This window comes from Chlamydomonas reinhardtii, chromosome 11 (genome assembly GCF_000002595.2).
Source record: "Chlamydomonas reinhardtii strain CC-503 cw92 mt+ chromosome 11, whole genome shotgun sequence".
NCBI classification, from domain to species: Eukaryota; Viridiplantae; Chlorophyta; class Chlorophyceae; order Chlamydomonadales; family Chlamydomonadaceae; genus Chlamydomonas; species Chlamydomonas reinhardtii.
The window spans coordinates 691357-712788 of record NC_057014.1 but is presented as its reverse complement, the minus strand read 5'-3'; the positions used below and the strand labels follow the sequence as shown (position 1 = coordinate 712788).

The 21432-nt window shown below is 64.2% G+C and overlaps 3 protein-coding genes across 3 annotated transcripts; all 3 read right to left on the bottom strand.

Annotated features, from left to right (window-relative positions):
• CHLRE_11g467627v5 (uncharacterized protein) lies at positions 1 to 6232 on the bottom strand. Its single transcript, XM_043067379.1, has 15 exons — positions 5980 to 6232; positions 5728 to 5863; positions 5386 to 5449; positions 5146 to 5205; positions 4860 to 4912; positions 4488 to 4646; positions 4092 to 4236; positions 3672 to 3868; positions 3425 to 3493; positions 2587 to 2671; positions 2227 to 2357; positions 1712 to 1818; positions 1276 to 1543; positions 793 to 900; positions 1 to 369 (listed from the first exon to the last, which is right to left on the bottom strand). Exons 1-15 carry the CDS (start codon positions 6066 to 6068, stop codon positions 355 to 357), a joined length of 1686 nt encoding a protein of 561 aa, XP_042919378.1. The 5' UTR covers positions 6069 to 6232; the 3' UTR covers positions 1 to 354.
• Positions 6233 to 6340: 108 nt separating this feature from the next.
• Positions 6341 to 13962, bottom strand: CHLRE_11g467626v5 (uncharacterized protein). The gene is made up of 5 exons (XM_043067378.1): positions 12825 to 13962; positions 12230 to 12538; positions 11578 to 12009; positions 8814 to 11213; positions 6341 to 8539 (listed from the first exon to the last, which is right to left on the bottom strand). Exons 1-5 carry the CDS (start codon positions 13659 to 13661, stop codon positions 7439 to 7441), a joined length of 5079 nt encoding a protein of 1692 aa, XP_042919377.1. The 5' UTR covers positions 13662 to 13962; the 3' UTR covers positions 6341 to 7438.
• Positions 13963 to 14039: 77 nt separating this feature from the next.
• CHLRE_11g467624v5 (uncharacterized protein) lies at positions 14040 to 21422 on the bottom strand. Its single transcript, XM_043067377.1, has 7 exons — positions 19919 to 21422; positions 19526 to 19644; positions 19059 to 19124; positions 18714 to 18827; positions 18188 to 18301; positions 15738 to 17900; positions 14040 to 15608 (listed from the first exon to the last, which is right to left on the bottom strand). The coding sequence occupies exons 1-7, from the start codon at positions 21093 to 21095 to the stop codon at positions 14571 to 14573; spliced, it is 4791 nt and encodes a 1596-aa protein (XP_042919376.1). The 5' UTR covers positions 21096 to 21422; the 3' UTR covers positions 14040 to 14570.
• Positions 21423 to 21432: the final 10 nt, after the last annotated feature.

Below are 21432 nucleotides of genomic sequence, written 5' to 3'. Positions count from 1 at the left end.
TTTCACCTAGGGTGCCTCCCCCGTGTGGGTAATGGCCCACAAGAACTAACACCTCTATGGGTCCGTCCCTGACGCCTCGCTACATACCTGGTCCCTCACTCCTTGATCACCCGCACGCCGCCGTTAATAAGTTCGAGTGGCGCATGCAACCATCCATGCCCCCACCATTCAGCAAGAGCTGGTATTCCAGTAGGCTATGGCAATGATTTATGTACGTCCGTACACTGCACGGCAACAGTCCGCTCGGAAGGCCCGCTCCTCCTTGTTCAAAGCAAGACCCCGTCGGCGGCAGTAGCGCCAACGCCAACGCCACCTCGGCCCTCAATCCTCACGACACCAACAGGCGCGGCCGCCTTAGCGCGCGCGCACCTACAAGGCAGGCAGGGGGCAGAAACGAGCACGGGGGACTCAGCCCTGGACATAGCCGCCGTATAAGTAAGTAAGGGGAGGGGGCGGACGACACGTCCCCGCCCGCCATCCGCAAGCGCCTGCGAAAGCACCGCACTAGCCTGCGGCGGCGCCAATGCCGTCGTGAGCTTCCAACCTCAAACCATCAGCTCTGTGAGCTTGACACGACCACCAGCATTGCGTCAGTGCGCGCTGCCGCTGCCGCCGTTACGGTACTCCCGACTGAACCCCACCCACCCAGCCAGCCCCCGGTATCGGTTGGGCTGGCAAGGGAAACAACGGCGCCAACGCGCGTGGGCGCGCGCACACACACACACACACACACACACACGCACACACACGCACACACACGTACACGAAGCATCTGCATCTCAGTGATCTCACCTCAATCGGGAAGCCCTGTGCGACGGTGAGCGCGGGGAAGAGTTTGACCTCCAGCTCCGGCAGCGGGCTGGTAAAGTCGTAGCCACGCAGCAACACAGCCACGAACACCTGTGTGATTGCATGGGTGGGAGAGGGATATTGTGGGAGTGTGCAAGAGAGAGGTGTAATAGAGAGTGGCTGTGTGCGTGCGCGCGTGTTCCGGCCCCGTGCCTGAACGTGTATGTCAGCCTGCCTCCTCCATCCCCCTGCCTTCCCCTGCCTCCTGACTGTGCGTGATGTGGCCACATGCACCGGCTTTCTCGCCTTCCAATGCCATGCCGCCCCCTGATGGTGCGGCGTTTTTGTTGGGTTGGGGCAACACTGACCACACACCCCTTGCCTTGTCACGCGTCCTCGTAATCCAAGGCTTCTCAATGAGGCTGATGAAAACAAGTCCAAACCACCACCAACCGCCAACACCGCACCTACCCACTGCCCACCCACCTTAAGCTCCGCCCACGCCAGGTTGGCACCCAGACAGTAGCGGCCGCCGCCACCAAACGTGAGCATCTGCGGCGGCAGCATTCCCATAGGGCTGCTCAGCGTGCCGCTGCCCGCCGCGCCGCCGCCGCCGCCGACACTGGCGGCGGCCGCCGCCGACGCGACGTCATCGCCGTCGGCTGTAGCAGTGCCGTCCTGCTGCTGCAGCGCCGACGAGGAAGCGCTGTTGCTACTGCCGTTGCCGCTGGCACTGCTACGGCCGGACAGCCACCTGCGCAATGCATCGGGGACAGTTCCGTGTCAGGCAGACAGGTAGGCGTGTAGCTGTATGTGGGTGCAACGATGGTGTGGAGAGGGAGGGTCTTGGCCCGATGGCGCATGCACATGCAAGCGCTCTCGTGCATGCATGCTGGCATGCATGTTGCAGGCACACACGCACCGGTCGGGGTTGAAGTGGGAGGGGTGCAGGGGGCTGTCCGGAGTCAGACCAGACCAGGCGGGCAGGTCGCGCATGGGCTCCACCAGACCCAACACCACGCCCCAGCCCTGCACGGCGTACGGATTACGGCGGTGGGGCGAGATCAATCACATGTTTGTACAAGCGAACATAGCAACCCGGTCAAACCGTGAAGTGCACGTGTGCGTGTGTGTGTGTGTGTGTGAGCACAAACGCTTCCAGCATGGCGTACGGCATGGCGTGTTTTGCTTCTGGACACACGCTGCCGTGTAGCACACCCTTCCCTTGTGCTTTCCGAACACACAGCAGCGCAATCACCACACATTTGCCAGCAACACACACATACACACATACCGTATACCGCCGTATGCATCGCATAACTGTCTTTGCGCTTCGTTTTCCTTGTGCTCTTTAGCACACACGCGCGCACACACGATGCACACAACACACACACACACACGCACACATAACACACACACACACACACACACACACACCTGCGGCACGTCGTGTCCGCCCAGGGTGAAGTCGCGCACCGCCCTGCGCGGCACCATGGGCACCACGGGGTGGCAGCGCCACGTCTCCTTCACCACCGCGTCCAGGTAGGGCATGTCGCGGATGGAGGAGCCTGCGCGCGCACGAGTAAATGGTTACATGTGTGTCGTATATGTTGTGTGTGCGCGTGAGGCAACAGCAAGGGGAAGTGGTAGGGGTGTGTGTGTGTGTGCGTATGTGTGTGTGTGTGTGTGTCACAGAGAGCACTAGTAAAGGGTGGGGTGGGGCTCGTCATTCAGCATCCTGCCCTAGTAGTGAACGCACACGCACGCACACATGCAGCGGGGCTGACGCGCACGCACCGGAGATGGCGGCGCCGTGCTGCCGCACCGCCGCCGCCTGCTCCTCACGCAGCCGCGACACCACGTCTGGCCGCGAGCGCAGCACCTGCAGGGGGGCAGGCAAGGGGTCACGCACGCACGCAGGCAGGCAGGCAGGCAGGCAGGCAAGGGGTCACGCACGCACGCACGCAGGCAGGCAGGCAGGCAGGCAGGCAGGCAGGCAGGCAGGCAGGCAGGCAGGCAGGCAGGCAGGCAGGCAGGCAGGCAGGCAGGCAGGCAGGCAGGAGGCCGGCAGGCAGGCAGGCGAGAAGAGTATTACGAGCGAGGGTGTGGGCGGCGGGAGGAGCGAACACTGGGACAGCTGGCCTCAAGCAGGGACAGATGGACCGCCCCATCCAGCCATCTGCATCCTGCCCCCCTGGCTTGGGAACTCGGTCAAGTGGAACTTTAACGCTGCGGGTATCTCGCGTTCCTGACAACTTCGAAGGGCCTTTTCCCGTCGTAACAGGAACCGACCGCCCAGCAATATGCTTTGAGTCGACCGCCAGCAGCATGCCGTACCTTTGGGTCTGGAGCCGACTGCTCCAACACAGGGTTGGCCAAAACCTTAGATAGCCGCGCGGACCTAACCCTTAGATAAGCTTATCTATGCCTATCTATGCTTATCTAAGTTAGGCAGGCCCACCTTAGACGGGGGGTGTCCCTAGGAGAAGGGCTGAGCCGTTTTTGCTGCAAAGTAGTTCAATGCGTTGCTCTCTCCGTCCCCTTCTGTAATCAACAGTCCGAAAGCCTGTTGGAGTCCAACACCCCCCCTAGCACCCCCCCTTGCACGCACATACACACGCACGCACGCCCTTACCAGCATCAGGCGCACAATGGACGTGGCGGTGGTCTCGTGGCCCGCGAACAACAGATTGATGGCCAGGTCCTGTGTGTGGGGGGTGGGTGGGGGTGGGATTGCAGATATCAGCCCAAAGTAAATCGAAAGGCGGGATGTGCGCGTGTGTGCGTGTGTGTGTGTGTGCGTGCGTGTGTGTTGGAAAAAAAACGAGACGAAGCCCGCCCAGATGCCCCAACTGCTGTACCAATGGCTGTCTGGGACTTGCCATGAGGGCCTTGTGTGTGAGCGGCTTGCCGTGCTCGTCAGTCATACCCAGCAGCCGGGCCATAACGCTGTCGCCGTCGCCGCCGCCATTGGCACCGCCCCCGTTTCCGCCGCCGCCACTGCCGCCCTTGAGCAGCTCCAGCTGCTGCGTCAGCGCGGCCACCATCACCTTCCGCGCCGCCGAGGCCTTGGCATAGTCTGCATGGAAGCAGGAAGGAAGGAATGCCACGTGGCACGAGGAAAGACGAAGCCGCATGGCCAACAGCCCCGAGGTGCACCCCAACCTGCTAGCAGCCATCGGAGTGCATTGCAACCAAACCCCCACATCTTCAAGCACTGGGCTCAAGCATCGCGCTGAAGCACTGGGCTCAACCACCGAGCTCTGTTCCCAACCCGCAAATACACGTGTCCACCAACTCACTGCTTCCAGGGATAGCTAACGCCACGGGTGCGAAAATGCCGCGCACGAAGACATCGAAGGCGTCGCTGAGGCTGGCCAGCTGTTGCGGGCTGAAGTGGAAACCGGCAACCACGTGCGACATTACCTCGAACGTCAGCATGCGGGCCTTGGGCAGCGACGGCAGGCGGCAGTCGGGAGGCAGTAAAGGTAGCGGAATTTGATAGGGATAGGTATGAAGGTAGGGATTAAAGGTTTGCTTGCTCCTGGGTTTGCTGCTGGCTGGGCGTGAAGCGGCACACGCATGTGCTGCTGCGTGCAGCCCAGTGACCATTCACCACGTGCTGTTCTCCGGATGACCCACCAGCCTACCCACGACCCCCCCCCCCCACCACACACACACACGACCTCATCACTCACTCCCTTCTGCAGCTTGGGCAGCTGCTCAATCACTGCTGAGCTGTCTCCGCCGGTGGCAGCGGGGGCCGCGGCGGCAGCAGCGGCAGTGGTCTCAGCCGCCCACTCGGCACAGTAGCGTTCGCAGATGGCTTGGATGGATGGCAGGTAGCCTTCAACGGCCTGCATGAACGACCGAAGAGATATATATTCTACAGCGCGCGAAGCGCAGCGCGGCAAGTACGCCATCTATGCGTGTGCAGACAGAACAGATAGAACACATGACTCTTGCCCCCTATCGCCGACGCATATGTACACCATAGGCAACACCATAAACGCACGCGTGCCCGCCAATCAACACATGCACGTGCGTCGTCGCAGTAATGCTGCATGCACCTGAGGCGAGAAGCAGGGCCCCAGCAGTCGGCGGAGGGAGCGGTGGTACGCGCCTGCGTGTGTGGTTAGGCCACAAGCATACGTGTGTCAATCTCGTGGTCCCCACTGCTTCACACAGGTTCCCGCGGTCCCCACTTGCACCAGCCTACGCCCACGTAGCTTGCATCCAAGCAGGCGTGAAGGCACGAAGTTACCCAGTTGCATCAATCGGGGAATGATGTCGCCAAGCGCGTGTGCCACGTAGCCCTTGCTCTCGGGCCCTTCTCTCCTTGGTCCTTGCTCTCACCGGTTGAGAACGTCACTGAATCGGTGCCTAGCATGGCCACAGTTGCGGCCGGCCAAGAGACTGTGTGCGCATACGAAATGTTGGCGGGAGGGAGCTGCTGGTTTGACGACTTTGAGGGTCGTGGGGTATACAACCTATAGCAATAGCGCCAGTGCAATGGTGATGGGTTGACATCGGCAAGAACTGGTGAGTGGTGACAGGAAGGGTGGGGACGTTGGGAATCGGCGGCGCGCGCCACACCTGTCACGGTGTCCTCCTCTCCGTTCATGATGCTCTTGATCTGACTGAAGTTCCGGACCAGAATCTGCAGTGGTGGAAGGCGAATGCGGTGCATGAAGTGCCGCAAAGAAAATGCGTGCACATTTGTCGCGGGGAGCGGGGACAAGAGCGCTGGACGGCGCGGGCAGCACTGGAGGCAGGGCGGGCTTGGGACTTCGGCTACTTCGGCTAGGGCTTGGGGTTCCTATGGGCCAACCGCTCGAATGTGACAGTCGCACTGCTTCGCCTCTAGGAACCCCAAGCCCGATCAGCGTATGCTGATGAATACAGCGCTATGACTTTCCGAAAGCGCGCAACGCTTACCGTCGGCGACAACAGGAAACGCATTTTGCGGGGTCCGCTTCCAGGAAAGTTACATATCTCAGAGAAGCCCTCCTTCAGGTACTCCACTCCGCCAATAAGGAATGCCAGCTTTCCGGGTGGAAGATTCTTGTACGTCCTGCGAGGGGCGCGACCCAAAGACGTTCAAGACAATTTCTTGATGCCTCGCACTGCCGCGTCCACAAGCCCGCATTCGTCACGCCTGAAAGCCCAATGGTAAGACTGTATGCTTACTTTTGATTGCGCCGCACCAGGAAGAGCAGCGCTGCTCCCACAGCCACAATTGTGGCCACCAACGCCAGCGTTGGCGGTGCAGCCTCCATCACGTCAATCGCCCTGGTCGCAAATAGTATCTGGATATGTACAGAAAAGTTTGTAGCGCTGGTGCGCCGTTTGCGCCCGCGCGCCCGCGGTGACTCCTTTCAACCGCAAGCCCGATGTCCGCCCGGCGATCGCCCACAATGCAACTTTTGTTGATGCCGTCCAGTACCCCGAACGTCGCTGAGTGCCTCATGCTGCAATAGGACTGGCGTGCTAAGCAGCTCTTGCGGCACAACGCGTGCCTCCAAAGAATGCGAAAGCCGCCGGCTGCGGGATTCAATTGTCACATCGTCAGGCACCATCGGCTGTGTTCGTGGCCACCCCACTCGAGGCTTACAGGCCGCGATATTAAAGCCGCTCGGAGTGACCGTTAATCGCTTACAGTCCTTGATATCGACAGAGGACTGTGTCACATGCGACACGCTTCCAGCTCCTGCATGGTGCACTGCCCACGTGTCGCTGCGCACGGGATGCCCAGAGGGGACGCCGCCCGAACCATGATTCCGCCCAGTTGCTCAGCCCCACTATGTCGAGCGCGAGCGTGAAGGCTCGCCGTCCTCGCCATTATCTATCGCTATACGTGCAGGCGCAATCGAGTTGTGCGTCCCACGGTGCACACTGTGTCCATCCTTGCATCACAATCTTGGCCACTGACAAACCTGCCAACACCCCCAACGGTGATGTGCAGGACTACCTTGTTTCCCTGAAGTCCTGTCCGTGCGCCTCACTCCGGACATTACACCAAGCTAAATCTGCCACCATGTGTGTGATTGATGCGCAATGTGTATCGCACAATGGCTTGGAGCTCTTGCGTGATTGCCCAACAGCTTCGGCTGGTGCCTTCATGCATTCGGTGAGCGGATCGCACTTCTTCGGGTCAGAGTTTTTAAACCACTCGCAAAGCCAGCGGCTCGTCACAAGAAACACACCCAGTTACTGGGCATGCCCGCACAAGACATGTGACCATAGTGGGAATCAGCTGACGCGTCACTGCCACTGCTCCCATCTGGTGCTTGGACGATTGCAAATGTGCACAACATGCGTAGCGCGCCACCAACTGTTGATTGGCATACAGACGGTACGTGAACATACTGATGAGACAGTCCCTATGCACACTGCATCAATACACGTAAAACTGAAATGACACCATCACTCACTTCTGTAACTTACTCCGCACGGTGGTGGCGTGTGCACCGCCCACCAGACAAACAACCTCGACAAATGCACGTGAACCCACACACCCTTACACTCGTGTTGTGGCAGATGCAGCGATGCACAAAACCTCAAACAGTTTTTACAATATCAAGAATGTAAGAATCAAGAGCTTCAGCAGTTATTCAGCAAGGCAGAGTCCCATGAACCAATTGTCCTGCTATTTCCGCCCTCTCCACGTTAAACCCAGCCGGGCCCACAGCCCCTGCAGTTCCGTGTGCGCACTGCCGGGCAGCTGCAGCTGCTGCAGCGCCTGCTCCAATCGCACAAGCACGGTCGCAGAGCTGGGTCGGCGCCGCGGCTCCACCTGCAGGCACTCCGCTGCCAGCGCCTTCAGCGCCGGCGGCGTGTGTGCAGGCCACCACAGCAGGCCTGGCGGCAGCGCCAGCGACGCCGAGGGCGGGCCCAGCACCTTTGACCCCGCGCCTGGAGGCCCCTCCAGTGTGTCGTCTCCAAGCGGCAACAGGCGCGCCTGCTCCGACTGCCACGCACGCAGGCCTGCGCTCTCAGGCCGCGCCAGAGCCATAGGCAGCGGCAGGCCCAGCGCCAGCTCCCACAGCACCACCGCGAAGGCGTACACGTCGCCTGCTGGGCCCGAGCGGCCGTGCACCACCAGCTCCGGCGCAGAGTACGCAGAGGAGCGCCTGGCGGGCCCTGAAAGGTGCGATACATCCGCCTCCACGTCCAGTCGTCCGCTCAGACCAAAATCACACAGCTTGGCCACAACGCCAAGCCCCGTGTCAGGCGCAGCCACCGGAGCTGTTGTGGCACTCCTCCTGCTCTGCAGCAGCACGTTGTTGGAGGACAGGTCCGCGTGCACCACCCCGCGCTCATGCAGGTGCGCCAGGCCCCGCGCTATGTCGCAGGCGAGCAGCAACACCGTCCGGGCCGCCGGCGACTGTATTGCTGGTGACTGCCCAGCGTCGACGCCTACGCCTGCCGCCTGCTGCCCCAGCAGCAGCAGCCCGGACTGCAGGCAGTGCCGCAAGCTGTTGGCGTCACACAGCTCCTGAATGAGCGTCAGCTTCCACACCTCCGCCTCCTGGTTGTGGAGCGACACCCGCCCCATGAAGCCACCAGATCCCACGGGCGACTCAGGAGCACTGGACCCCACACCCTCAGGACTTAACATGCCGCAGTATGTCGAGGGCAGCTGCTGCAGCTGGTAGGTGTAGGTGGCCACGATGTTGGGATGCGCCATGCTCACGGCAATGGCCGCCTCCTCAACTGCTTGCTTCGCATGCGGATCCTGCACGCCGCCCTGTGTGTACGTGTGTGTGTGTGTGTGTGTGTGTGTGTGTGTGTGTGTGTGTGTGTGTGTGTGTGTGTTAAAGAGCACAAGGAAAACATTGCGCAAAGTGTGTATGTGTGTGCATGTGTGTGTATGGTGTGTGTGTAGTCACAGCAAGGATAGTCACAGCAGCACATAGGTTGCGGGGGCATGCAAACAGGACATGCAAGGAGCGGCTCAGAGGCATTCGCCGAGCCCTTGCGCCGCCGAGCCCTTGCGCCGCCGAGCCCTTGTCGCGCCTCACCTCCGTGTGGTGGAACAGCACGCTCTTGACCGCCACGTCCAGCCCGCGCCACACGCCGCGGTACACCACGCCCTGCGCGCCGCGGCCCAACTCGCCGGTGATGGTGAGGGGCAGCGAAGTGTGCGGTGAAGGCGGCTGCGGCTGCAGCTGGGTTGCAGCTGCTGTACCGTCGCCGTGACCGCCGCAACCGATCGCCCCGCTCTGAAGAGGGCTGCTTTCAAGCGGCACAACTGCAAGCCCCGCTGCTCCCGCCGACACAGGGCCACAGGCAGCTGTCGTGCTGGTGGGCAAGCGCAACAGCGGCACGTTTGCGTCATGCACGCTGCTGGGGTCTGCAACTGATGCCGCGATGGGAAAATTGCCGCCGGCCAGCTGTGCTGCGCCTGCTGCCACCTCTGCCACTGCTGCGCCCGGCCGAGCAGCTGCATCGGCAGAGGGTGCAGCTCCGCCTACAGGCCCCACGTCAGGCCCTAAGTGCGCCACCCGCCGCCGGCCTTCTTCCACAGCCAAGAGCATTCCCACCATTGCACGGTTGATCGTTCCTAGCCGCCCACTCGCCGTCGTTCCGTCCGCAGCTCCTCCGGCTGCGCTGCTGGTTGCGTTGCTGCCGGTTGGGCCGCTGCAGCCGGAACTGCCGAGCGCATACGAGGACGTCTCGGCAGTGACTTCTTGGCTCGCGCTGAGCGCGGAAGAGCCGAGGGCGAGTCTGCTCTTGCCGCCGCGCCTGCTGTCACCGCGGCTAGCGGCGCCGCTGTCACGCCGCGGCTCAGTGACGCCGGAGCCGGATACCGTGGATGTACGTAAGAGGTCCGAATCAGCAGCGCTGCTCAAGCGGTCAGCCACCGCTTTGCCTGCCGCGCTGGCGCCATGGTACCGGCGCGCATGGCGGCTGCGGTACCCCACGTACAGCAGGAGCAACCCGCCGGTGACCGTCGCCGCGCCCACGCAGGATACCACAATCGCAACCACCGTCCCGGCTTCCGACTTTGAGCCGCCAGCGACTGCAGATTGGCTGGGCAACACAGCCCCGCTGCTGCCGCCGCTGCTGCCTTCGGAGTTTGAGCCCTGGGGCTGCTGGATAGGCTCCGCGCCCCCCAATGCTTCAGGTGCCTCAGCTGCGGAGCTGCCGCCGGTGCTGCCACTGCCCTGCTGACCCGGCTGCTGCGTGTCAGGCGCCGGTCGTGGTGCCGGGCTGTGGCCTGCGGGTAGGCGCTGCTGCTGCTGCGGCTGCTGCTGTTGCTGCTGTGGCTGCTGGTCCGCCGAGGCCCCAGGCGGCGGCGCCGCGGACGGCACCACTGCCACCGCACCACCCGGCGCTGAGGTCATGTCTCCTTGAGGGCCGGGGGCAGCAGCTGATGGGGATGCCGTGAACTCCACCACCGGCAGAGTCAGGGCCGGCGAGACCACTGCAGTGGTAATGGCGACGTAGGGGGCATTATCTATTCGCAGCACGGTCACCGCATTCCCTAAATCTGCGTCGCCCTCTGTGATGAGCGTGACGTTGTATCCATTCCACCCGCACCACGCCACCTCCTCAAACTCTAGCATTCCATCGCTGTGCAGATAGACTCTGTCCTGCGTGCTGCTGCCGGTGGGACCAGGTTGTGGTTCAAGCAGCGCCGAGCCCTCCAGCATCGCACGCAGCGCCGCCGCCAGACCGGGGTCCGTGTCCGCAGAGAACGCCAGCCGGCCGCTCAGCAGGTCAGCCGACGCGGCCCACACACGCCCCAGCAGCTGCAACTCCGCCTGCGGCACCACAAGGACCACCCCGTCCAGTTGCAGGCGTGGCAGGCCCGCCGGCCGCCCGCCCGCGCCACCCGCCAAGTCCGCCGCCAGGGCCTCTGGCGAGCGGTCGAACTCAAACGTCCAGAGGCAGGACGTGAAGTTGGCCAGCGCCGGCGCCAGACCCTGTGTTGCAGAGCTGCTGCCAGCCTGCTGCTGCTGCTCCTCTTGTTGCAACCGCCGGTGAGGCGATGAGCCAATACCGCGCCGCCCCAGCGCCCCGTCGCCGCTGCCGAGCCTATTGTACGACCACAGGTGCGCCGGGCGTGATCCACTTCCATGCTGCAGCTGCCGCAGCCGCCGGCCCGAGACACTGTGCCCCGAGTCATCCAGCGCCGTGCCGCCACCGCCCAGGGTCAAAGACGGCGGCGAGGGTGCCGCCACCTGTTTCGGAGACGCCGGCGGCGGTGGCGACGCCTGGCCTCGACGTCTGGGCCCCAGCGGCAGCTGCGTGAACCCGCGGGCCGCCGGCAGTCCCACGAGCACCAGCCACCTCAACGTGAGGGCGGCGCGGGGCTGGGCGATGGTGACGGCGCTGCTGACGTCGGACGCGTGCAGCAGCCGCAGTGACAGCGGCTCGCCCAGGACCAGGCTGGGCATTGTGACGTCGCTCTGGACCTGGGGCGAGCGAGGTAAGCACGGCACGACGTGCGGGGAGAGGAGGAAGGCGATGCGAAGCGGGGGTTCAATCGAAACGTGGACAGGACGGCAAGACAGGATGGTGCATGCGCTGCGATTAGGCCATGACAGCAAGGGCCAGCCACACCCGTGTGGGCTACTTTCGTATCGCGGCCATTCCACCGCAACCTCACATGCCAGGCAGGTACCGGTACGGTCCGACGCGCTTCCCTCGAGCTTTACTCGCGTCATTGTTACCACCTTTGCTCAAGGCCCATGCCTGTACGTCCTAGCTGACATCTAAGTATCACCTGTCTCACTAAGCGAGTACTGGCGGTGGCTGCTCCCCCGACCATTCACATACCTGCCCGTACGATGGCGCGAAGAACGGATCATCGGATGACAGCAGGAGCGCGTCGCACAGCATCACAATCCCAGTGCGCTGATCCACGCCGCGGGTCGGGTCTGTATCTTGGGTGGTCAGGCGCCAGGGGCGCAGCAGAGCCAAGGAAGCCACTGGGGCGCGGTCAAGAGACGCGGGTGACGGCTGGCCGGGAGCCCCTGCGGCGCATACGCTGGGATAGGAGGGGTAGGTCGCGAGCATGCCGAGTGCGTGGGGCTGTGGCTGGGGCTGTTGGGGCTGCTGTGTGTCGCCGGTGCCGTCTCCGCCACTGACGGGCGCCAGGAATGGGCGCTGCAGCGGCCACACGGCACGCAGCTGCACGCGCGTGTAGACGCTGCGCGTTCCGAGGCCGATGAAGGAGCTGAGATACACCTCCACATCGGTGAAGCGGCTCTGTTGGCAGGAAGCAGGAGCCAGCGTGGCAGGACGCGGGGTGAGTTTGCGATGGCGCAACAAGCTGTGGACTAGCGCGTGCCGACAGGCGGTGGACTACCGTACGCGTGCCATATGTACACATGCGCGGCACCAACGAGCTACCCACCCCATGACACAACACGACACGACATTACATGACACGGCGGCGCAGCAGCCACACGGAGCACCAAGATCTCACCGTGTTGTACCTTCGCGTATTGTACAGCAGGTCCGAGCCGGCCGCACACAACAGCCCCGACAACGACGGCGGCAGCGCCGCCGCCGCCAACCCGGCGTCTGCCATCAGCATTGCCACCTCCTCGGGCGGGAGCTCGACCGTGCAGTCGGTCACTGTCAAGAGCCGATCGATGTCGCTCCCGAGAATTTTGCGCTTGAAGGCCGCCGTCCAGATGGGCAGCCGCAGCAGCGTGTACGGCAGGTAGCCGGGCGGCCCAGGCGGGGGGTTGCGCAGCGTGAGGTTGCGGAACTCCACCTTGCCGTCGGGAATCTGCGGGTTGCGTGGAGGTGGAGGAAGGTGGTTTGGGTTGATGCATCGACCGCGGCCTCCGTGCCCTGCATTCGGGGCGCCTGCTACGGCGTCTGGCCAGTGCTCGCAGCCCCGGACTCCCTTGCGCGTGGCAGCCGTAGATGGATCATGTCTTGACATTACTGCACGCGGCTGTGTTTGCGCGCGCACAAGTCCTCCCTTACATAGGCAAGGACGGAAGGAACAGCCAGACGTGCCGCCCCCGGTGCCCCGTGTCAACCTAGGAAAACACCCAAATCGCGCTCACCTGCAGGTACAGCATCGAGGTGCTGTGCGCTAAGTCCAACACGGTGCGTTGCTGCGCGGTGCCGTCCCCCGCCAGCACCAGCCGATTGCCCCACGCGATGGCGGCACATGCCGACGACGCCTCGGGCGCCCGTTGCGGCCCCACAGTGTCTGGGTCGCCTAGCAGCTGCTGTGGCGCGTCGCCAGCAGCCGTGCCGTTGCTGCCGCTGCTGCCATTGCCACACGTTGCGGCGCCGCCGCCCGTGTCATACCTGGCAGCAGCCGGGTCAACCAGCGCCATGTCACGTGTCAGAAAGCCGTACACGGGCGGCGGCGTCCCGCCGTAGGTACGGGCTGCGACGCTGATAGTTTGGGAGGCGCGCTGCATATAGGACAACAGAGGAACCTGGCCGGGAAAGGACTCCGCCAGGCATGGATAGGGAGCCGCGGCGCCCGAGCACTGAACCGTCACGTTGGTCGCATCCAGGCTGGGCGTCGTCAGGCGGTGCACCACCAGGCTGCTGGGCGTCACCGTCACGTTGGGAGATGGAGACACGCCGCACGCGTACGTCTGGTGCAGCGACAGCAACGCGCAGGAGGGCACTGTGAGGAAGCTGTCCACCAGCCGCAGCCGCGCGCCCGCGCCCAGCCGGAACGCCGACAGCGCCAGAAAGCCTGACGCCGGCAGCGGGAAGGGCGCCGACGGCAACGTGACATCAATTATGCGCAAGCCTCTGAGCTCAACGGTGCCATTTGCAGGCACGCTGAAGAGGCTCGACTGTTCCCCGAGCGAAAGCTCTGCTATTGACGACGCGTTGCGACTCGCCGGGACATCCGAGGTGCTGTCGTGTGCTGTCATGAATGTGAATATCTTCGGCAAAACAGCTGGGCCAGAGCGAACTGTCCAGACTGTTCCCACAGCGAGCTGGCATTCTGACTGGCTGCCTTCACAAGCTGATTTCAGGAATTCAGACGCTGCCAGAATTTCGGAGGTGCCAGATTGAATGTGGAAGATAGCAAGCACGAAGAGGAGGCTGCAAGCTTCCGCATAAAAAAGCATTCGGTGCAGGTTTCACCGCTTCTGTCCGTCTGGTGCTGTTAAACTATTTGTTGTTGTAACTCAACAATCCTTCGGCCATGGTGTCAGCCGTGGAGGTCAGCTGAGGCCTAAGGAATTCCAGTGAGAGACTTGCGCTCTGCTGAGGTGATCCAGGCTAAAGACTCCTTGACTTGGAATAGGTGAACATGTTTCGAACAGCCGCTTTGAGAGCCGTATGCCGCCTGAGCACGCGGCATACGGCACGGTAAACCGTGCCATGCTCGTCCGTGCCCCCGCCGGTTCCATGGCTGATCGCTCGTCAGTGCAACCGCCCCTACCATCATCCCTTGCAGATAACCACCATAAATATGTTTCTGATCGTTCATCACTATGAAGGGGAGTCGCGTGACAAGTTCCTGGCAACGTCCGCGTGCCAAGAAGCCGTACCTGGCGACGTCAGTCATCTGTATCGGTCCCACGCCCAAAAGGTGATTATCAGTGGTCACAAACCATTCATGCCTAATTGACATGTGTTATATGTACACTTCATCATTCATGAAATGCCGCTCTGGTCCATGCATGTCCATGCATGCACGCATGGGTATGGTCGTTCGTTCCCACTCACGTTGCCTGTCGCCAATCGCCAACACGCGCTCGGCATTCGGCGCGAACGGCGCCCGTAAACTGCCGATTCCTTCCGACATGCCCTCATCCTGGGCAGGAAAGGCATCAAGCCCCTGCCCAGCCCCCTGCCTCCGTCCCCATATAATGTACAGCCTGACTGGCGCGCCCTGGCCCCTGGGCCTGTTGCCCCTCTCCGCGGCTGCCACCCGTCGCCGCCGCCGCAGCAGCTGCAGCCGCTGCAGCCGCTGCAGCGGCGGCAGCAACCATGTCAGCATGCGCAGCGCTGCCGACGGGGGGTGCCGGCAGGTGCGGCGGGTACGGGTGCGGGTGCGGCGGGTAATGCGGGCCCAAGTGTTGGTGGTGGCCAGGGTGGCTCGGCGGGTACGTGCCGTGTGGCGGCGGCCCCGGGGCGCCGGGCTGTCCGTATGGGTGCTGATGGGGCTGGTGGTACTGGTGAGGCAGGTAGGGCTGTGGCTGATGTGGGTTGTGTGCATGGTAGGCCGCATGGGGAAGCGGCTGCGGCTGCTGCTGCTGCTGCCCGTGTGACAGGGGCCCATGCGGGTGGCCCTGGGGATGGCCGTGTGGGTGCGGGTGCCCGTAAGGCCCGTGTCCCGCCGCTGCCGCCGCGGCGGCGGCCGCCGCCGCAAGCGCCGCCTGAGGCGGCGGCATGTGGTGCGGCTGCGGCTGTTGAGGGCCTTGCAGGTGGTGCGGGTGCTGGGCTGGGTGGGCGGGCAGCGGCTGGTAGTGTGGGTGGTGGGCATGCGGCGGGTAGTGCGGGTGGTGCCCAGGGTAGTAGTGGTAGAAGTGCGGCTGCTGCCCGGCCACCGCGGCGGCAGCTGCGGCCGCCGCCGCCACATGCATTGCAGAGGCTGCAGCTCCGGGGTGCATGTGCTGAGGGTGGTGCTCTGGGGCGTGCTGCGATGGGTGTTGCGGCTGCTGCAGGGGGTAACCGTACGGCCCCACGTCGCCTCCAGCCGGCAGCCCCGCCTGGCCGTACCCCGCGTGCGGCGGTGGCGCGTGCGCCGCCGGCGGTCGTTGCTGCTGCTGCTGCTGCTGTTGCTGCTGTGGAGACGCCTCTCCTCCTGCGTTGTACTGGGCGGGAAAGGTGCTGAGGAACTCCGCAGCAAGGGCGCTGAGGCCGGTCTGCAAGCAGGGCAGGCCACGGACGGTCAGTCAGGCCATGCGAAGTTGGGCATACAAAAAAATGTGCTGTGCCAAGCAGAGCACTTTCAGGGCCATCTTTACAAACGGATCCCCGCAAAGTACCTTTACCTGTGGTTGATTGTCATCTCCACCGTCCTCCGCGGCCTCAGGCCCACCCATGCCTTCCCCTGTGACCCCAACCAGGGCACCCGCCCCCATGGGCCCACCGCCCGCAGCGTGTCCCGCGACGCCGCTGCGAGCAGCCCCTCGGGCCTCGGACGGCCCTATGCCGACGGCGGCCGTGGCCGCCGCCGCCGCCGCTGCTGCAGCAGCAGCCACGACTCCCGGTGGGTACATGGCTTGTGTCTGTTGCTGGTGCTGCTGCTGGTGCTGCTGGTGTTGCTGCTGGTGTTGATGTGCTTGTTGGTGGGGTTGTTGGTGATGGTGTGAGTATGGTTGGCCAGCCTCCTGCTGGTAGCTAGGGTGCGTCGGAGCAGCGGCGGTCGCCGCCTGTTGTGGAGCCAGCGCCGTCAGGTGTTGCTGTTGCTGCTGTTGCTGTTGTTGCTGCTGTTGCTGCGGCTGCTGTTGCTGGTGGGTATGCGGATGGGGTCGGGGCAGCTGCTGCATGCGTGCTTGGTGCTGGTAGGCTTGCAACCACGAATCCTCATGTTGCGGCTGTTGTTGCTGCGGCTGTTGTTGCTGCGGCTGTTGTTGCTGCGGTTGTTGTTGCTGCTGGTGCTGTGGCCGCACGAGGTGTGCCGGCACCTGTGGTGTTGGCTCCCCGGGCCCAAGCGCGTATTGTGCGCCTTGGTGCGGTGAGGGGTTGTATGGAGAGGGCAGCAGCCCCCCAGCCATTGCGTCCTGCGCCCTCACGGGCGTCTGGTAGCCAGGCTGCTGGTGCTGCTGCGGCTGCTGGTGTTGCTGGTGTTGCTGGTGCTGCTGATGCTGCGGTGGCGGCGATGGAAGGGGCAGCGGCAGCGGCGACGGTGGCAGCCCGGGGCGTTCGTCACCGCGCTCTACGCCGGCCCCGTCGTTCCCGCCAGCCTCCATATCAGCCCTTGTCCCTCCGTGCCCTGGCGCCGGCGGCAGCGGCAGGGGCGGCAGCGGCAGTGGCAGCTGGTCATGGTCAGATGGCGCCGGTGCCGGCAGCGGCAGTGGCGGAAAGCGGCCTGGAGTGCTGGCGGTCAACATGTCAACGCCACCGTCGGCGGCAGCCGCCGCCATTGCCGCCGCCGCCTCTGCGATGTCTGCGGCCAGCTGACCCACCGGGTCGGCCGAGTTGGCGTCGGCGGCCGCCGCGGCGGCGGCATCCGCCGCGGAGGCCATCGCTGCCGCCATCGCCGACAGCAGCTGCGGCTGTTGCGCCAGCCCCGCCAGTGCTGCCGCGCCTTCCGTCTGCGCGCCTGAAAGCGCCGCCGACTCCGACAGCTGCAGCAAGAAAGCAGTCAGCTGCGCCTGTGTGCTGCCAGGCTCGCCACCACCAGCCTCGCTGCCACCGTCACCGCCGCCGCCGCCGGCTGCAACCGCGGCTCCGCCGCCGCCGCCGCCCGCTGCGGCGTCCAGTCCGCCGGCACCGTTCATCGCCGACAGCGCGGCCGCCAGCATCTGACCCAGTTGGGACATGCCGGTCAACGCGCCCGCGCCGCCTCCACCGCTCTCGGCCGCCGGCAGCGGCAGCGGCAGCACATCGCCGCGGCCGTTGGCTTGATGCAGCCGCGGGTGGCGCTCCCTGCCGCCGCCGCCCCCGCCGCCGTATCCGGCCGCCCCCGTGTCGTCGCCCACGAGAGGCGGCAGCGGCGCCCCCGGCGCAATGCAGATGGGTCGCGTGCGCGGCTTCCCAAGCAGCGGCTCCACGCCCACGTCAAGCAGGGCGGAGGGAACCCGGTGGCCCCGCGGCTCTGCCGGCGGCGCGGGCAGCGGCAGCGGCAATGCGTTCGCACGCACCTGCGCCCCGCCTCCAGCGCCGCTGCCGCCAGCCGCCCCTGTCCGCCCGCTACCCTTCCTGCCTCCTGCTCCGCCGCCTCCTCCGCCCCCTCCACCGCCACCGCGGCCGCCGCCAACTCGTCCGCCACCGCTGCCGCCGTTGCCCTCGCCTCTGTCACTGTCGTTCCCGTCCTCATCGTCTTCGGGTCCATCTTCGTCGTCCTCGTCGTCCGGGGCGCCGTACGCGCCCGTGTGCACCGGCCCTCCCGCAGCACCGCCGCCGCCGCCGCCACTGCCTCCGCCGCCGCCACCACCAGCCGCACCTCGGCCGCCAGGCATGGGCTCGGCCGGCACGAACTTCAGCCGAGCCTGCAGGGTGAGGAGCGGTGCGGGTGCGCACATACGGTACGGTATGTGACCAGAACCAAGCCGTCATCAAGAACCACCGCGGCAATTGGAGCTTCAAACAGGCCGTCACGGCGCATGCTCACACAAGAGGGCGGCTCGCTAACCTTCACACGCTGCACAGCCGCCCGCATGCGCTTGCGTGTGTGCAGGAAAGCAGGATTCCATTATTTACGGCCCTCCCTCGCATGCTAAGCCTTGCAACCTCCGAACCTGCACCACGCCGTGCGCACACACACCGCGCGCCGCACCTTTTTGGAGGTGTGGTCCTGCGCGGCGTCGTACTTGTACACCTTGTGGCTGCCGCGCTTCTCGCCGGTGGCCATGAATCCGAACTTGGGCCGGCTGGTCAGGATGCGCGTCACCTGGTGGCCCAGGGCAGGGCAGGCGGAGGCGGCGGAGGGCAGGGATGAGATACCCGGCCATCAACGAACAGGTCGCAAGATGTCGCAAGTAAGGAGGCGTCGCCCGACCGCGAAGTGCAGCGAAAGACCGTGGCGGCAGCATTAGCGGAGAGCGGCAAGGTGAAGGAGGGTCTTAAGTACGAGCCTAACTAAACCCAACCACGCCAGCCAAACTAGCAGAGGACAGGCAGAGGCGACAGTTGCAAGCGATATCGGGGGAGTGGACGTCCAGGCGTTGATGCAGGGCGGGTGCAGTCTGGCGTCGTTGCCCACTTCCCAGCGTAGCGCCCCGCCCTGGCTGTCGCTTGCTGCACAACGACCGTCTTCACTAAGCAACTCGCCCGCGGCGCCCTTTGCTACTGCCACCGCGCACCTGCTTCTTCCAGCGCGGCTGCCGTCCGCCGTCCGCCGCCGACGGCCGCCGGTCCAGGTACTGGGAGTAGGAGGCGTCGGCCTCGATGGCCGCCCACACCTCCAGCGCCGTGCCCTGTTATCGTGGTTGTGGTTGTGACGGTAATCTCGGTTGCGGCGGTGGTTGTGGTGGTTGTGGTGAGTGCGAGACGGCTCAGCAGCAGGAGGTTGTGGCAATCCTAGCGCTGATGTCGCTTGCCAAGACAGGTGGCAAAGGCAAGCTAGAGTGCAGACGCTGGTAGGGGCTCCGAGGCAAAGCGGCAAAGCTGGGGCACCTACGCCCGGGCGAGTACGCGGCGGCACGTACCGTGCAGTCGGGCAGCGTGCGCATCGCCTCCTTAACTTTGCGGATGAGCGGGTAGGGGTAGTCCACCTGTGTTTCCCAGCAGGTCCAGACCGATGAAACACAGTCCATGCATGTTAGGCATGCCAGGCAGCACATCGCCCACATAACCCACATAACCCACATCACCAACCCACATCACCAACCCACATGGCCAACCCGTGCTGACCAATGCAACATGTCCCGCCGCTCGCCGCCCCACTTCGTGACACGCACGCGCACACACGCCACAGTGCCGACAATTCCCCTTGTGCTGTCCCAATGCACACAACTACACACACACACACACACACACACACACACACACACACACACACACACACACACACACACACGCGTCGCGTCATTGGGCAGGCTTTCGTTTTGTTTTTAAAATACACACACACACACACACGCACACGCACACACACACCCACACACAAAGGCCTCACCCGCTCCTGCGCCCGCTCCTCCAGGCTGCTGGCTCCGCTCTGCACCAGCCGCTTCAGAACGGCGTACTTGTTGCGGAGCTTGTACACCAGCTTGTGCTGGTCAGGCAGCGAGGCCCAGCCTGGCAGGAGTCACCGTGCAGAGTCACACACGCAGAGTTACAAGAAGATTGGGATGAGGCAGGGGGAGGCTGGCTCAGGCAAGGTGGGTCAGGCAGGCGAGGCAGGACGTGTCTTCATGAACGCTACGAGGCGTGGAAGCAATCAAAGCCGGGCCGTTTGCGGTTACAAGCACGGGAAAGCAGGATAGGCCCATCTCGTCCAGAGCACACTGACGGGGTTCCGCCAGGCATTTGCCCGCCCCAGGCACCCGCCCGCCCCAAACCTCGTGCTCACCAAGCATGCGCATGAGCTCGGGGTAGTCCGGTTTGCGGCCCGCGGCCACATCTGCCTTGGCCACCGCAAAGACCAGCCTTACGCGCTCCTGACTCCATGCCGCGGGGTCGGAATCGGAGCCAGCCGCAGCTGCCGCGGCCGCGTCAGCGGCCGCAGCCACGGCCGCATCTGGGTCCTCGTCCTCGCCATCCTGCTCTCCGGAGCCGTCGTCTTGCCCCTCCCTGCGCCGCTTGCGACCCCTGCCGTCGCCGTCCTGCTGCGGCGTGGCTGCGGCTGCGCCGCCCCCGGCAGGGCCAGCACCGCCGTCCGAGCCTGTCCCCGCATACAAGACTATGGCGCCAGCTGGTTGAGTGGCCTCAGCCGTTGCGGTTGCGGCGGCGGTAGCTGCTGCATTGGCGGCGGCGGCGGCGGCAGCGGCGGCAATAACTTCCGCCGTGGGCATGGGCAGCTCGCCAGCCCCTACTTCCCCACCATGCAGCTCCAGCTGTTGTTGCTGTTGCTGCTGGTGCCCTTGTTGCTCATGCTGTTGCTGCTGGTGCTGGTGCTGGTGCTGTTGTTGTTGATGGTGCTCAAAGTGCTGCAGTTGGTGGTGGTGATGTGGGTTCAGCTGCGGGTGCTGTTGGAGGTGATACGGATGGGTATGCAAATGTTGCTGTTGTTGTTGGTGCTGTTGCGGCTGCTGCTGTAGCCGCATGTGGTGTTGCTGCTGCTGGTTGTGTTGCTGCACAGCCGCTGCAGCGGCAGACGCAGCCGCCGCGGCCGCGGCGGCAGCCGCGGCCGGGTCCGCCGGGAGCTGGGCTTGCAACGCCTGCAGTGTCTCCAATGGCGGATGTCCTGCTGCGAGCGCCTGTAGAGCATGTGCGTGCAGCTGCTGCGCCAACTCGGCTGTTGGGTCGAGATGGGCAGCGGGGGGCGGCAGCCGACCGGGCGTGCGACCGACCCGCCCGTGCCATTGCCCTGGCGGGGGCGGCATAGGAGGCAGCGGAAGTGTGCCCGTAGGCCCGCCATACACCTGTGCCACGCCTTCTGCTGGCGGCATGAGGTGCGCCGGAAGCTCAGGAAGGTCATCGTGGTGGCCGCGGGGGAGCGGGTAGGTGCCAGGCGCTGGCGCAAGTGGCAGCCCCGAACCCAAGGCCCCAGCGCTGGCAGAGAGGAACAGACCCGTCAGGTCCTGCATCTGCCGACTCAAGGCCACTGCGCTGCTTTAGAGCGAATCCCGTGCGCCACTAGAGGCCTGGCTCTCGACGCAGCGCGGGAAGCGAATTCCACCATTGCGCAGGGAATTAAACCACCTGCCTCTCCTGGGTCGCCATTTCTGAATCTAAGTAGTGATGGTTTTGGACCAGGAATGCGATATAGATATGTGGCAGCCCAGTTGTCTTTGAATTTGCTTTTCGCAAGCAAGCCCTCGCGCAGCTTTCTATTTAACTATTTATATATGACGATGTTACAAAGAGCATTTGGTCAAGGTGCGAAGACTATACAGCGACGCGATACAGTGTTCGTCGCGTTGA

Bases quoted from the DNA above. Each gene is read 5' to 3' on its own strand.
- CHLRE_11g467627v5 (XM_043067379.1), bottom strand. From the start codon at position 6,068: ATGGAGGCTGCACCGCCAACGCTGGCGTTGGTGGCCACAATTGTGGCT. The intron at 3,494-3,671 runs GCAAGTCCCAGA...CCCCACACACAG, and splicing joins TCACACACAAGGCCCTCATG to GACCTGGCCATCAATCTGTT. The intron at 2,358-2,586 runs GTGCGTGCGCGT...GTGCGCGCGCAG, and splicing joins GCACGGCGCCGCCATCTCCG to GCTCCTCCATCCGCGACATG.
- CHLRE_11g467626v5 (XM_043067378.1), bottom strand. From the start codon at position 13,661: ATGACAGCACACGACAGCACCTCGGATGTCCCGGCGAGTCGCAACGCG. The intron at 12,010-12,229 runs GTGAGATCTTGG...TCCTGCCAACAG, and splicing joins ATACGCGAAGGTACAACACG to AGCCGCTTCACCGATGTGGA. The intron at 11,214-11,577 runs GTATGTGAATGG...CGCTCGCCCCAG, and splicing joins TCGCGCCATCGTACGGGCAG to GTCCAGAGCGACGTCACAAT.
- CHLRE_11g467624v5 (XM_043067377.1), bottom strand. From the start codon at position 21,095: ATGCAGGACCTGACGGGTCTGTTCCTCTCTGCCAGCGCTGGGGCCTTG. The intron at 17,901-18,187 runs GTGCGGCGCGCG...CTCACCCTGCAG, and splicing joins AGGACCACACCTCCAAAAAG to GCTCGGCTGAAGTTCGTGCC. The intron at 15,609-15,737 runs GTAAAGGTACTT...CCCTGCTTGCAG, and splicing joins GAGATGACAATCAACCACAG to ACCGGCCTCAGCGCCCTTGC.